The sequence below is a fragment of the Alexandromys fortis genome, unplaced genomic scaffold, assembly GCF_014885135.2.
Source record: "Alexandromys fortis isolate MF-2015 unplaced genomic scaffold, M_Fortis_MF-2015_v1.1 scaffold_93, whole genome shotgun sequence".
Classification (NCBI taxonomy): Eukaryota; Metazoa; Chordata; class Mammalia; order Rodentia; family Cricetidae; genus Alexandromys; species Alexandromys fortis.
This window is the reverse complement of record NW_026067970.1, coordinates 5,974,513-5,989,599: the sequence shown is the minus strand read 5'-3', so window position 1 is coordinate 5,989,599 and position 15,087 is coordinate 5,974,513. Positions and strand designations below refer to the sequence as shown.

The 15,087-nt window shown below is 48.5% G+C and overlaps 1 protein-coding gene across 4 annotated transcripts in view; it reads right to left on the bottom strand.

Moving 5' to 3' along the window:
- The window catches only part of Mindy4 (MINDY lysine 48 deubiquitinase 4), a 110,408-nt gene that overhangs the window by 80,432 nt on the left and 14,889 nt on the right, over window positions 1-15,087 (bottom strand). For all 4 annotated transcript variants that reach the window (XR_007594172.1, XM_050155433.1, XM_050155431.1 and 1 more), the window contains exon 5: window positions 11,899-12,305. Coding sequence is in view for 3 of the 4 variants with exons in the window: in XM_050155433.1 (XP_050011390.1) it covers window positions 11,899-12,305 (407 nt within the window). In the remaining variant the exon portion in view is untranslated. The remainder of the gene's footprint in view (window positions 1-11,898; window positions 12,306-15,087) is intronic.

Here is a 15,087-nt window from a genome sequence, read left to right as displayed (position 1 = left end):
CAGGCTGGCCATGAACTCAAAGATCTGCCTGCCTCTGCTTCCTGAGTGCTGAGATTAAAGGCATGCGCCACCACTGCCTGGCCAGAAATGCTATCTTGACTTAGTCATTTCACAATATACATGTGTCAAATTACCACACTGTACTCCATATATCTATATAACTAACAATAATTGATTTACGATATCACCAGAGCACCCAAACTACTTGGGATTTATTTCTGTGTCTCCTAGAAAAGGCGGTCCAGCTTTAAAGTCATCTAGGCAGTCTACCAGTCCCCTCTCCTCCTGGTCCCACACACCCTGTGTCCCAGCTAAAACCACTGCCCCTTTCTTCTGTTGATACCATCCCCTCAGCATGGAATCGCCCACTCTCAGGAAACCCTTGCAGTGCCAGCTCCTCAGAAAGCCTTCTTGCTTAGCCTGGCACGGAGACAGTGAGGAAGGAAGCCATGTTGGCTAGTTTTAAGTCAACTTGACACAAGCTAGAGTCATTGGAGAGGAGAGAGCGTAACTGAGAAAATGCCTCCATGAGATTAGGCTGTAGGTCAGCCTGTGGGGCATTTTCTTAATTAGTGATTGATGGGGAGGGGCCCAGCCATTGTGGGTGGTGCCACCTCTGGACAGGAGGTCCTGAGTTCTGTGAGAAAGCAGGTTGAGGAAGCCAGAGGGAGCAAGCCAGTAAGCAGCACCCTCTCTGTGGCCTCTGCATCAGCCCCTGCATCCAGTGAGCTACGGTCCTGACTTCCTTTAGTGATGGAAGGATATGCCAAATAAAACTTTCCTCCCCAGGTTTTAGTCATGGTGTTTCAACACAGCAACAGTAACCCTAACTACGGCAGAGGCCTGTACAGGCTGCCCACGTAGAGCCACACTGCTCGGCCATTCTGCACTCGGTCTCCCACCTGTAAAATGGATTCAATAGCCCTCCCAGTGTTGTAATAAATAAGGGACTTCATCTACATCTCTTACAATTAATAGGGCCTGTTAGATAAATGAGTACCCAGTAATGTCTCAGCTTCATTATCCCTGACACAACCCAGGCTTTCTGCACAGCCTTTGGCTGTTCTTGGAACACCCTCAGCCCTATGGAACATCTGTGTATGGTATCTCAGCCTTCAGAGGCAGGAACCCTCTTCAGCACACTCTCCCCAAACCACTAGAACAGCAAGAGGTACTCTAAAAAAACTTTGCCAAAATGAACAAAACTAACTACCACGTATTTAGATTGAGATCAAAAATTGTTTACTCTGTCAGGAAAAGGCTCTGCTTCTAAGGGACCCATGGCTCCGAGACTGTCTTCAACAGGAAATGAAAGAAATCCCGTGGCTTTAGTAACTTCTTGTGGAATGAACAGAGAAAACAAAGTAGACTTTTCTGGAATGAGGTGCACACATGGAATCTGACTGTTCAGGAAGCTGTCCTGGCAGCTGTCACTTTGGTTTGATGAACCCAGCTTCAAAGGCCATCTCTTAAAGGTGGGAGTGTCTTCCCCAGAGGGTGGCCCAGCGGAATTCTGTCACCCGGCTGCTATTCGGGGAAGTCAGCCAGGGAGTCAGGAGGAAAGGATGGAATGGGATTGACTCGAGCTCTCTCCACCCCAGCCCCTGAGCATCCTCCCTCAGAAAGACTCAGAGGAAGAATATGGAGGTTGGTCTTTTGTTTAAATCCCAGTCTTAGAGGGGCTATAAACACATGGGCTTCCATTTTTCTCTGTGACCCACTATAGGTCAGAACTGCTGACAGACAGCAGAACTGGATGCAGGCCTAGGGAGGAGAGCTAAGGAGGACCAGGACAGCTGCTGTTAGAGTTAGGACTGAGTTTCCAGGCAGTCCAGCCAACTTATTCCCCCAAAAACTTAGGTTTGGAGGACAATGAAAAATGATGAATATGTTCCGGGCACTACAAGAGACCCTTCACTGAGCCCACTCAGTCTTCAAGACAGCCCAGCCCTGATGCATGAAACCATCTCTAAGATCCTACGGTACTTCAACCACCACCATCCCTCGGCCCTGAGAGAGATCCTGTATGGGATGCCCCACTCTGCTCTGAGGGGAAGACCTCACACTACACACACAGATACACCATACACTCACACACATACAGAGAGAGAAAGAGAGAGAGAGAGAGAGAGAGAGAGAGAGAGAGAGAGAGAGAGCGCATCTCCCAGCAAAGCCAACAACTAACCTTCCCTGTTTCTTATTGGAACAGTTCTGAAAAGTACAGAGGAGGTAAGGTTCCAGACCCTTCGCTCCCATGCTCAGGCAACAGGAGGAACAAGACAGTCTACCAACTCTTCCTAGTGTGGTGTGTGCGTGAGAGCTGCGAAGAGGTGGGCCCGAGCCCAGCGGCAGGAAAGTAATCAAAAAGGCGTCCCGAAGGAGGTGACGAACAGAAGGAACTCAGTTGGGTTGGTCGGTCTGACTGGCCTGGTAGTTTGGTCTGGTTGGTTAGTCAGGTTAGTTGGGTTGGTTGGTTGGGCTAGTTAGTTGTCTGGGTTGTTTAGATTGTATTTATTAGTTACCTGGATGGTTAATTGGTAAAAATGAATGCATGAGAAGAAATATATGCATGAATTAATGAACATCAATAAGAAAACTACAGGAAGTTTGAATTGCTTCAATTCTATCAGAGGTTCTCTCCCTCTCTGTTTTTTTGGTTTTGTCTTGTTTTGTTTTTGTTTTTTTAGTCAAGGTTTCTCTGTAGCTTTGGAGCCTGTCCTGGAACTAGCTCTTGTAGCCCAGGCTGGCCTTGAACTCAGAGATCCGCCTGCCTCTGCCTCCCGAGTGCTCAACGTTTATTGTTGCCATGCTCGACAATAGAAAAGGGGAAAGATTACAAAATAAGGCCCCATTCTAGTCCCCAGGGATGTCAAAGTGAAGATGAACTATCAAATTATTGTTCAATATACAGTACAGGTTGCTCTAACACTGAGAGAGCCAAAGAGAAGTATCCAGATTCTTTTAGCCAGGCCACTGGTGGTTAGAGAAGCAAGAAAACTAAAGTACCAAATTCCAAGGGTCATACCTTCCCAGTGCCAACCTTGTTGTCATCCAACAGCCTCGAGAGTAACAGCCTCCTCAAGTTCTGCATGTTAGATGCTTCATTTGCTTCACCCTTACCCTGGTTCCATGGGTAGGAAGGCAGGCTTAGCCCTGTCTCTACGTGGACCTCTTCTGGGGTTCTGGTAGCTGGAGACCTGTGGGAAGCTAGCTGGGAGATCAACAGACTGGAGTCTCAGAATCAGAAAAGCACAGAGGAAAGAGAGCCTGAAAAACCAGCCCTGCTCTCCCACAAGCATCTTCAGATTCTCTCTGAGCTCAAACCCTCCTTCAATCCAAGAACAGCCACTTCATCCACGGGGGACGTCTTCCTGCTCTGCACATCAGGACTCAAGACCACAACAGAGCTGGCAACCTTAGAGGAGGACTCAGGACCCCAGTAATGTCCCAAGTTAGGCAATAAGAGGAGACACATGGAAATTGACTTTTAGCACACTTTCTTGGTCTTAAAAGAAATCTGCATCGTGGAAAGCCTCTTTGCCCTGAAGGATGCACAGGATCAATGACATGGGAGCCCTGGCATGTACCTGGGGGCTTCAGAGATGCCATCCCCTTCCTGGAGCAAGAGTGGGGCCTGTGGTGTGCATTCGCTGCCAGTGCCTACTGTGGAGAGGGCAGCCTTGGAAGAACAAAGAAATAGTGGTGGGCTAGGATTAGCATATACACAAGGTCAGGCGTGGCCTGGAAAGAGACCTGGGAAGCGGGGGTGGTGGGGAGTGGGCACAGAAGACAGATCTCCAGAGCAGAATTTGGAGAGAAGCTGAGCTCCAACAGTTCACCTGGTTCAGTGGGAGGGCCAGAAGGGCATCTGGGTGCTGTATAGGTCTCAAAGAGCAGCCAAGTTTGAGTCCCCAGGGTCTTACACAGAGTCCAGACAATGCAGAGACAAATCCAGAAGGAAATCCAACCCACTCCTCATCCCATGTGGTACGCTTGTTGTCAGACTCGGGATGCTTGGGTGAGGGCAACAATCGATAAACCACAAAGGCCACATCCTCCCCTAAGAGTCGGCCAAGCCTCAGCTGGCAGAAGTCCCTCCATCTCAGGATGCGGACAAGATCTGTGGGTCTGCAGCCTCTGTTCCCAATCTGGGGGCGCCTACGAGGGACTGGGGAGGGGGTCTTGGAATTGAGAGAATAGTGGTGAGGGAGAGAGAGTACTGCTAACTAGACACAAGTGGATAACCAGAAGTCCCAAAGATGGGCAGGGCTATGCTGCCACCTAGTGTCCATTCTGTAGAGCCTGAAAGATCTACCAAAGTCAGAGGAACCAAGTGTCCTGGACCAACCACTGGCCTGGACAAAGGCAGGGCAGGGAGCTGAGGTGTCTGAAGGAGCTGTTTCAACCCTGCAAAGGCCTCCAGCAGAACAAAACAGGCCAGCCTGTTCCAGGTCTGGGGACCGAACTCCCAGTCACTCCTTGGCTAGAGTGGTTGCTTTCTATGAAGCCAAATTTCTCTACACCTATTCCATACACGGACCCCGCCAACCTCCAAGTGCTCACAGATCTTCTTTGGGAGAATCTTTCTTCCTCACATTCACCAAGGAGGCTGCACACTGCCCAGTCCACCCTAAGATGTGGAGGCTATAGTCATGACTGACACAAATTCCAAAAGCTCGTCCCTTGCTTCTTGTTAAGTAGGACCAACTGTGGCAGAGTTTATGCTCCACATCTCTCTATGGGATCAGACTAAGACCCGATACCCTTGCTGAGTCTGTCCCCTGCCATGGTTACTCCCCACCTCACCCTGTCACAACAGCAACAGCATCTGAAGTAAGAGCCACAGGACAACTCATGGCACAAGTTAATGACCGATCTCTGACCCTCAGGAAGCCACCTGGAAGGACACATGCTGACCTGGGCATTTAGATGGTGGATGATGTCCCAACTTAAGCTCGTTTCAGTTCGTCTTCCTTGTTTCAGAAAAGGCAATCCCTCCCTGGAGCTGAAGCTTAGGGGTCCCACCCCCACTTCTCTAACATGGCATATCTAATCCGTGGGGAAATCCACCACACTCCCATGGCTTCCCACCTTCACCTTCACCAACCGGACTGAACAAAGCCACCGACTGCTCACTCTCTTCTACGGCAAATACCTCCTAACTGGCCCCTTGCCTTCCACGCCAACAATCTTGAGTCTCTTCTCAAGTCAGCAATCAGCTTCAGGAGGCCCATCAAAACAGCCCAGACTACAGCACCCCTCAGTCCAGCCTGCAGGGCTGAGTATGTCCTAAAGAAAACAGAATCTTCAGTGACCTCCACAGCCATACAAGCAAGTCCTGGCTTCTGCTTCCTCCCCTCTCCTGTCCACACTGGCCTTCAATGCTGCCCGCTCTGTAGGGCTGTTCTCCTCCTATCTGCTCCCAGAGGTTTGCGTGGTCCTTCTTGAATTCCCTCAGGCCAGGTGTCCCCGGGCTTCTTCTGGTTGTACCCTTTCCCTAACCCTCTTCCCTGTTTCTTTTTTCTCAGAAAGTGAGGATATGAAATTAAGTCTACCTAAAAGCCAGGGAGAGAGCTCACAGAGAACAGGACAGAAGGGACAATATTCCTGGATCATGGCAGCTGTGCTTGGCGAGGAGGGTAACCACACACTCACAGCGCATGTGAAGTATTAACTACAATGTGGAGATGCCCCAAGAGTCAAGGGCCCCCTACATGCACCTGGGCAGGCCCTCCATTCACTTTCCCACCCCCACATGATGGTCTTAGTGTCTAAGGACCTTCTGACTCTGACTGTCTGTGACACCGAGAAGTTAAATGTTTCTAAAGGGACATCGGTTAATCTACTACGCTCTGCCTTTTTAAATACCCACTTTAAACCTTCACAGAAAAGTTCAAATCAATTAAACTCCTCTTCCATGGAGACCTTAATACTTCAGATTGTATCCAAAGAACACACCCACTTTTCTCTAAGGAAAATCCACTCATGTTGGTGACAGTAACACCCTCTCCCCAAGCTCAGGAACCTGCCATGGTCCCTGGGCATAAATGGCTATAGCTGTGTGGTTTCCTGTTTCCCTGTTCATACAAGGTGCCAATTTTCTTTTTAAAGAAAAAGGTCAGTTGGGCAATGGTGGCACAGTCCTTTAACCCCAGAAATCAGGAGGCAGAGGCAGGCAGATCTCTGTGTGTTCGAGGCCAGCCTGGCCTACAACAGCTAGTTCCAGGACAGACTCAAAAGCTACAGAGAAACCCTGTCTCAAAAGAAAGAAAGAGAGAGAGAGAGAGAGAGAGAGAGAGAGAGAGAGAGAGAGAGAGAGAGAGAGANAACCCTGTCTCAAAAGAAAGAAAGAGAGAGAGAGAGAGAGAGAGAGAGAGAGAGAGAGAGAGAGAGAGAGAGAGAGAAAGAGAGAAAGAGAGAGAAAGAGAAAGAGAAAAAGGTCAACACAGAAAAATACAAACTCCTGGAAGGTACAGACAGACAGACAGACTGAGGACAGAGGACAATCTTTAAAAACTGTAGTGAGACCAAACAGAATTCTGAAATGCTGCAAGTAACAGCCTCGTCCTCTAAAAATGCTCCCACGCTAACCCCAGGCCTGCTGCACTAATGTCAGACTATGCAGCAAGAGCAAATGAAAGGTGTGGATGACTGCTGGTCACATGACCTCCGGTGAGGTGAGCAGCCTGGCTTTCGAGGAGGGCCCCATGTCATCACAGATCCTGCCTATAAGACAGCAACAGAGGAGAAAGCATAGCAACGACAGCAGACTGAGCAAGTGCGGTCAGCTTTGACTGGGGGAAGGGACCAGCAGCCAGGGACCACCAGCAGTCATTTGAATCTGTAAAGGGTAAGGAGACTTTTCCCTTAGCCCCCAGAAGGCAACCAGTCCTGCCCCCAGCTCAGCATTAGGGAGACTCAGCTCAGATTCCTGACCTCTGTGTGGTCAGATGCTGTACTGTTACATTACCCCCAGGATTTTGGCAATTCTTAAGCTTATAGTAGGAAATGGATGCAGGCCCACACTTGCCTACACCCTCAGACCATCCATGCCCCTGCTCCTAACCAATGGTTTGTGTGAGTCTAGACAGCTACCTGGTGTGGAGAAAGCTCACTGCTCCCCTGCTCAGAGGCCTTCTGCTTTCCTTCATGCCTCCTTAGGGGATGAGGAGGTGGGACTTGTCTAATGGCTAAACTTCATAGAAATAAAGGGACATACTAGGGCCAAACCCTTTCCTTCTAGGAGTGAGCAGTTCTTCCAAGGGTGGCCTCCACACCAGGTGACCAACAAAGACACAGACCCCAACCTCCCATGAGCTAGAGAAGGCTCGCCAGCACTTAAGACCTCCTGACCTCTCCCCACTTCAGCAGTCACAGAGATGGCACCAGCTCTTGATGCCACTGCCTTTGTTTTATTAATTTGTTTGGGGGGGGTAATTATCTAATAGAAACCTCCCCCATTAAAACTTCAAAAATATGTGCCTCAACGGATTATTATGAAGAACAAGTGAGAAAATGGGGTGCATTTAATATGGTGTCCAAAAATGAAGGGAAGAGAGGAGGCAGAAGAGGAAGAGGAGCAGGAGGAGGAAGAGGGGTAGAAACACATACACAGAGATGTAATGTTGGTTGACTGACAGAAGTCAGCACTGTTAAATACACATTAATACCCCTGGTTACACCTTGCCTGATACTGGAGGACAGGGGTCTGTGCAAACACTTTAACCCACCTCCTCCTCCTAGAAGATGAAGTTGACACCATCTCCCAAGGTTGAATAACTGATCATGGTGGCAGATGTTATGAAGGACACAGCTGGTGTGCCAACCCAGAACCATACCTCCAAAGGGGCCTAAGTGCTTTAAGTGTAAGCAGCAGGTACCCAGCGAATGCCTGCTGCTTCCCACAAGGGGCGGAAGAGCTCTGGCAGTGAGGCTCTCTGGCCAGCAATGTGTGTAAGCCAGACAAGTTAACGGTAGAGGCACTAAAGCCCAGAGGGGGTGTGAGCAAGTCAGGGACAGTGGGTGAGGGCAGAATGAAAACCAAGTGAGAACCAAGGACCCCAGGCCCCCCACTTCACACACCAGAGCCACTCTCCCACACCACCACACCACGAGCTTTGATATGCTTCCCTTCTCTGGTACAGAGTTTCTGTGGCAATGGAGGATAATCAAAGACGCTGCATTAAACTAGAGGTAAGCTGACTGGCTCGGCCTGAAGAGGACTCTGACGGTCGGCAGCAGCAAAGGTGCTAGGAGACAGTGAGTGCCACCCAAAGGCTGTGGACAGGATTCATCCTGGGGACAGACACGACACACTCGTTCACATTGTGGACAAATTGATGCCTCTGAGTATGTTTCCTCCTCTGTGCAATGGGGCTTGCTTACCCTGCACAGACCTGACGACTAGGACACACCAGTGCTTCACACAGCATGGGTGCACATCAAAGAATTACTGAGTTCTGCACCGTGCTGCCGGCAGCAGTGATGGTTCCATTAGGCAACCATTCATGGAGTATCTGCACACCAGGGACTGTCTGAAAGGCAGGGAACATAGAGGTCCCTGTCTTTGAGAAAATAACCTGCAGTGGAGGATCCGGACAACAGACAAGTAAGGAAACCCAGGAATCTCTGGTACCGATAAACACCGCGAAAGAGGAAAGCACAAACATGTGACTAACAAGAGAGGGACAGCGTCAGATGATGGGGAGCACAGCCTTTACAGAAGGGGCCAAGCTGTCCGCTCCACAGGAGGGGGTGGACATGCTGTACTATAGAAACAACCCCTGTGGGAAGAATGAAGAACTGAGTACAGCGATGGAGGAGAAGGACTGGCCCTAGCAAGACACAGAGTGAGAAATACAGGGTCACAGTAGCCAGAAGTGTGGCTTCAAGGTAGAAGGAAGGCAGCAGACAGGTAAGAGGGAGTGATGGACAGACAGAAGGATGGAGGAAAGAAGGGAGAGAGAAGAACGGAAGGGCAGTGGGAGGGAGGAAATACGTCAGTGGGAGATCCTAGAGAGCCCTGCCAGAACAAGACCTCAGCAAGGAGCACAGGCAACATCACAGGTCACTGTGGAAGATCAGATTACAGAGTAGACAGCTCAGAGAAAGCTTCTCTCTTTCTAAAGCCAAGGGGAAGGGGGGGCTTTTTCACCCCAGCAAGAACAGACAAGTAAACACATAAAAGAAAGTGAAGACCATATATAAACAGAAAAAAGCACCAGAATATTGAAACATAAAATCAAGAAAGAATTTAGTAAGAGTTGAAAATGAAAGGTGTATACCAAACAAGATTGATTACACAAGATTAAAAATCGTTACTCAAGAGAGGCATGATAAACAAAATTTGCAAACAATAACAGAATTAGAGGAGGTATTTTGCAAAGTCTAGGAGCAACAAGAGACTACCATCCACTGAAAGAAGCTAAATCCTCCTTTGAATAAGATGAGCTGATGGCTCAGCAGGTGAAACAGCTTCCTATCAAGACTGACTGACCCCCTGAATTCACCCCCTGGACCCACGTGGAGGAGGAGACAATGGACTCCCAAAAGTTTCTCTCTGACCTCCATACCTGCACTAAGGCATTCTCTCTCTGTCAGGACCAGTGTAGCTATTCTTCATGCCCAATGACTAGAGTCTAGTCAAAATTACCAGAACTGCATGGAAATAGAACACAAAACAGAACTAAAGTTCAATGGAAAACTGGACAGCAGCAGTAGACCCACAGGAATCAGGGGATGGGGACTGTAGAACCATGATCAAAATCCTATACTTGAATTTAAGGAGAATCTTAAAGGGACTGGCTGAAACCTGTTTTTTAAGTGAATAAAAATTCTAAAATGTAAAGATAAACAACAGAAATTAAGAAGTTATTTAATAACTTTAACAGCATGACAAAACAGAAGAAACATGAACCAAAAAATAGATGAAGAAAAAATACCCAGATGGGGGCTGAGCTGGTGTGTGTTCCCACAGCCCGAGGACCCTGGACAGATGGAGGCAGAGCTGGTGTGTGTTCCCCCAGGTCCAGCTCCCTGGGCAGATAGGGGCACCGCTGGTGTGTGTTCCCCCAGGTCCAGCTCCCTGGGCAGATAGGGGCACCGCTGGTGTGTGTTCCCCCAGCCCCAACACCCTGGGCAAATGGGGGCCTGAGCTGGTGTGTGTTCCCACAGCCTCAGCACCCTGGGCAGATGGGGACCGAGCTGGTGTGTGTTCCCACAGCCCCAGCATCCTGGGGGCCAGGAGTCTGAAACTAGCCTGGACAGTGAGACCTCACTGCAAAAAGGAAACAATCTCCAGATGGAAGTACAGAGGGAGAACGACTGAAAAAAATGAAGAATGTTAAAAAGCCACACCACATAAACACGGTGAAAAGACTATATGTGTAAGCAGAGTCCCAGACCAAAAAAGAAAGAAAGAAAGAAAGAAAGAAAGAAAGGAAGGAAGGAAGGAAGGAAGGAAGGAAGGAAGGAAGGAAGGAAGGAAGGAAAGAAAGAAAAATGGTGAAACAAAACCAGTATTTAAAGAGTCAATAGAGGATGATTTTTCAAAACTGATTTAAAAAAAGATCCATCCTCAATTTCAGAAAGGTTAATCTACCAAAAAAGAATCAGCAGTGAAAACCACACTGGGGTGTTGCATCCAAACTGCCAGAAGTCAAAGAAGGAGCTGAAAGTGGGGGGAGCAGCAGAGGTTTTTAAAAGACAGGTTTCCCTCACAAGTGCAATGAAACCTTCCAAGTGTGGCCCGACTCGCCGCCAGCCAGGAAGAACACCTACGGCCACAGAAGGTCATGTGCAAAGACACCAGGCAAGGGGAAAGTTGAGAATCAAACATTAAGGATCCACAACAGTAAACTAGAACACAGTCACAAACCAAGAGAAAGTAGAACTAACGAGATCATTAAAAAGGGCCCAAATTAATGGAAAAAAAACCCAAACATAAAGCCAAAGGGGTTCCTAGACAATATGATAAGCAAGACTAATGCGGTGTGAATGTACACACACTCAAGTGTGCAAGACGGTAATGACAGACCGCTGACATGTTAACCACTACTAACTGACAATTTCAAGAATGAAGCAGAGACATCACTGTGGATCTTGAAAGTAAAAAAAAAAAGCATATTTTAACTGTGTGATTTATACCAATATTCTAAATACAGCTAAAATTGTCAACGTCTTCGAAAAATATAACTTTGCCAAACCAACAAAGAATAAAAGTTTCTAATTAAAAGTATTTTGATGAGTATACAGTTTAATACCCTTTAGAAGTCCTTCCCACTAAATTCTACCACGTATTGAAGAAGACAAAGCATCAGTCTTATGCTCACTCTTCAAGGGAAGAGAAGAAAGCCAGCACCCAATAAGGGAGTGGCAACAGGAAACCCCCCAGCCAGTCTCCTTCATGAATCTATGCACTCAAGTCTGAAATAAAGATTTCATTCCAGGTGCAGGCAGGACTAGCTGAATATTCAAAAAATCAATTACCTCAGAAATCCCCTGTGGCTCATTATAAAAGAATGGAGTTAAAAACAAGGCCAAAGAAATAAAAGTATCACCCACAAGAAGCTCTGGGGGCTGGTTCATCATTGAATGCAGGGAACGCTTAGCCACACCAGCCAGGTGTGCCTCTCCAGAGGAGCTGGTGAACCTCAACTAAAGTCATCGACAGCTTGGGTGATGGGAAGGGCAGAGAAGGCCTCCGCAGAACACCAGAAGGCATGACCTCTGGCTTCATTTTCTTCCTGGTTGATCACGACCCCTGGCCCCGCCTCCCTCACAGGCTAGCAGTGAGAGCACAAGAGACCAAGAGAGCCCGTGAAAGCCACGAGACGCTGGACCATGTGTACCAGATGGTGTTTGGTTTTGGAAAGCCCCGACCTTGGCTCTGATGCTCACCTGAGAGATGGGGGCTGGCTGCCCTGTCGCTTGAATGCTCTTTTCAGCTGCTCCTGGGTCATCCTGGAATTCCCATCAGGCAAGTACAGCTTCGAAGGTGTTGTGCTGGTTTCTGTGTGGCTGTATCCCAACGGGCCATCCTCTGAAACACTTCTGGGCCTGGGCCTGTTTCTCTGGGACAGCTCTTGGCTGCTGGAAGTGGCATTTGGCTTCTCCACAGGCAGCTCATTCAGCTGGCCCAGGGGGCTCCTGGAGATGGAGTCACTGCTCAAAGTGGGGACCTCCTGTGGCCCTGGACAGGCTGGAGTGTGGACAAGAGCCTCAGACGGCTGCTGGCTTTCCTCTGGGGCATGGAGCTTCCTGTTCAAGGATGAGGACCGTCTCAGAGAGCGCTTGTGGAAAGAGTCCTGGAAGGGTAAGGAAGAGACAGAGCGTCCTCAGTTAGGGAGAAATACTTTATTCCTTGTGATGGTTCCTCCCCACAAGATCTGCTCCCACCCCAACTCCTTCCTTTTTTTATTGAAATGCTTTTTTTTTCATACACTATATTCTGGTTACAGTTCTCCCTTGCCCTACTCCTTCCTGTTCCTCCCTACCTTCCCTCCCGCCTGGACTCAAATTCTTTCTGTCTCTCCTTATAAAACACAGACACTAGGGAATAATAACAAAATAAAATAAAAGGATAAAAACAAAACAAACAAATTGGAATAGGACAAAACACCCAATGAGAGCCAAAGAAGAAGCACAGTAAAAGCACACAGATGCAGAGATACACGCAGTAATACACACAGAAATCCCACAAAACACAAAATAATATATACGGAAAGGACCTGTAAGGTAAGGGGGAGGAGAGACAGAGAGAGAAAGAGAGAGAGAGAAAGAGAGAGAGAGAGAGAGAGAGAGAGAGAGAGAGAGAGAGAGAGAGGAGAAAGAAAGAGGAAAATAAAATGCTCTGACTTAACATGAAACAAAGAGTTTGCAAAGATGCCATTGAGTTTGTTTTGAGTTGGCCTTCTACTACTGCACATGAATGGGGCCTACCTTTAAGAGTGAGATTCCCTTGCAGACAAATAATATTCCTCAAGGCTAGGATTAGGAGATGAGGGTCTGTGTCCACTTCTCCTTTCAGCTCTAGGACCCCATCTGGTGTAGACCCGTGCAGGCCCTGTGTAAGCTGCCTGAGTCTCCATGAGTTCATGTGTGCACTGTGTTGAGAAGGCCTTGATTCCTTGGTGTCCTCCAGGCCCTTTGGCTCTTACACTCTTTCTGCCTCCTCTTCTGTCGGGTCCCCTGAGGCCTGGAGGACCAATTCCTCCCCTTAACCTATTCAGGAAGATGCCATTCATCAGTGGCCTTCCTGCACAGACCCCAGGGCACCCTCGGTGGCAAGAAACCTAACGCCTGAGTTTCTACTTGTGTTCTCACCTACAGCTGTCATCTGTGGAAGCTACTCTACTTCTCTGTCCCTCACACCCTCACCAGTAACACACGTTGTCCACAACCCAGCTTGGCATTTTTAATGAGGATTAGGATGCGGTGGCCAAGTTTTTAAGAAGCTAACATCCTCGTGTTTAGCTATAGTTATTGGGGTTTGCTTATCACGGTAGGTGCTATGTGGCACACGCACTATGATAACATTTGGTGCCCAGGTGTGGGGTGAGGGAGGAGGTGCGGTAGCCCTTCCCTTTTACAACCATGGATGGAACAGGGTACAGCCCTAATGTACAGCAGGGATGCCACAGAATCATGGCAATCAGCAGGCCACTCGCACTCCGTGTCTCTCCCCGTGACAGATCAGGAATAGCCAAAGCCATTCTTCCCTCACCTCTGACGTCCATGAAGACCCCAGCATAGCCACCTATACCTCCTTAGCACTCGACATCTGTTTATTTGAAAGGGAGGAATACAACAGTTGGACTGGTGATTTGCTGAAGAAATGGAACCTCTGCTACTAACCATCGAGGCAATGGATGCGGACTGCTGCAGAGAGACAAAGTACACCTTGGGGCTTTTCCTTGGTACAGACACCAGGATCTCTAAGCATTTCCAGAAACAACTCAGGGGCCAGTGGTACTCTGGGCTGGAATAAGGAGAGCTAATGTTGTAGTTTTCTGGCCTCATGGACATGACTAGATATCATAAATCTGCTCCAAAGCTGATCAGGGCATAGCTGCAGAGAGTGATAAGAACATGGGTCACCATTCCCAAGGAGACACATGTGCAGCCTCTCGCCTCATCCATGACTTATTAAGAAAGTCTTCAATCCCTTCTCTTCAGCAACCAGCACATGTGACCAATGTTGAAATACGAGCAGCGGGGCTGCGTCCCCAGCACCCCGGCCGCCTGCTAGCTTATGCCCGAAATAACAACACACAAACTGTATTCATTTAAAGACTGCTTGGCTCATTTCTATCTAGCCTCTTCTAGGCTAATTCTCGCACCTGGATTAGCCCATTTCTAATAATGTGTGTAAGCACCCCAAGGTGCGCTTACCGGGAAGATTCTAGCCTACGTCCATCCTGGGTCGGAGCTGCCTGGGAGAAGCGGAGCCTGGCATCTCTGCTCCAGAAAGCAGAGCCGTCGAGTCTAAGCTCACTTCCTCTTCCTCCCGGCATCCTATTCTGTTTACTCCACCCACCTATGTTCTAAGCTATGAGGCCAAGCAGTGTGTTTATTACTTAACCAATGAAATCAACAGATTGATATATGACACTCCCACATCAGACCAAAATGCCAAACATCTACCAGAAAACCTAGGAAATTCTACAGCAACCACCATTCAAGGCACCTCAACAGATTCACAGGTCACAAGGGAAACCTAACTTCCCAAAACAATTACCAAAGGACTCTGCAGCAATGTCCTTAAGGTGGATCACATCACATCCTTCCCACCAGGCATCACTCTCACCTGCACACACTAAAGGACTGAACCGTCTTGGTAGGAGACTGGACCCTGGAACCCGCTGTACCGCTGGTTCTCAAAGTGCGATCCACTCACTGTAGAGGTCCCCAGACCCTTTCCGGAGTTCAAATAAAACCTCAAAGTAACTAGATATGACTCGAGTGTGTCCTCATGGTCCATATGCTGGGAGCCTGATGGTGTTAAGTTGGAGGAAGCTTGAAATAGTCGGGCCCAGCAAAAGGCAAGTGGGTCATAGAGGCAGCAGCCCTTGAGGGGATCAATACTGA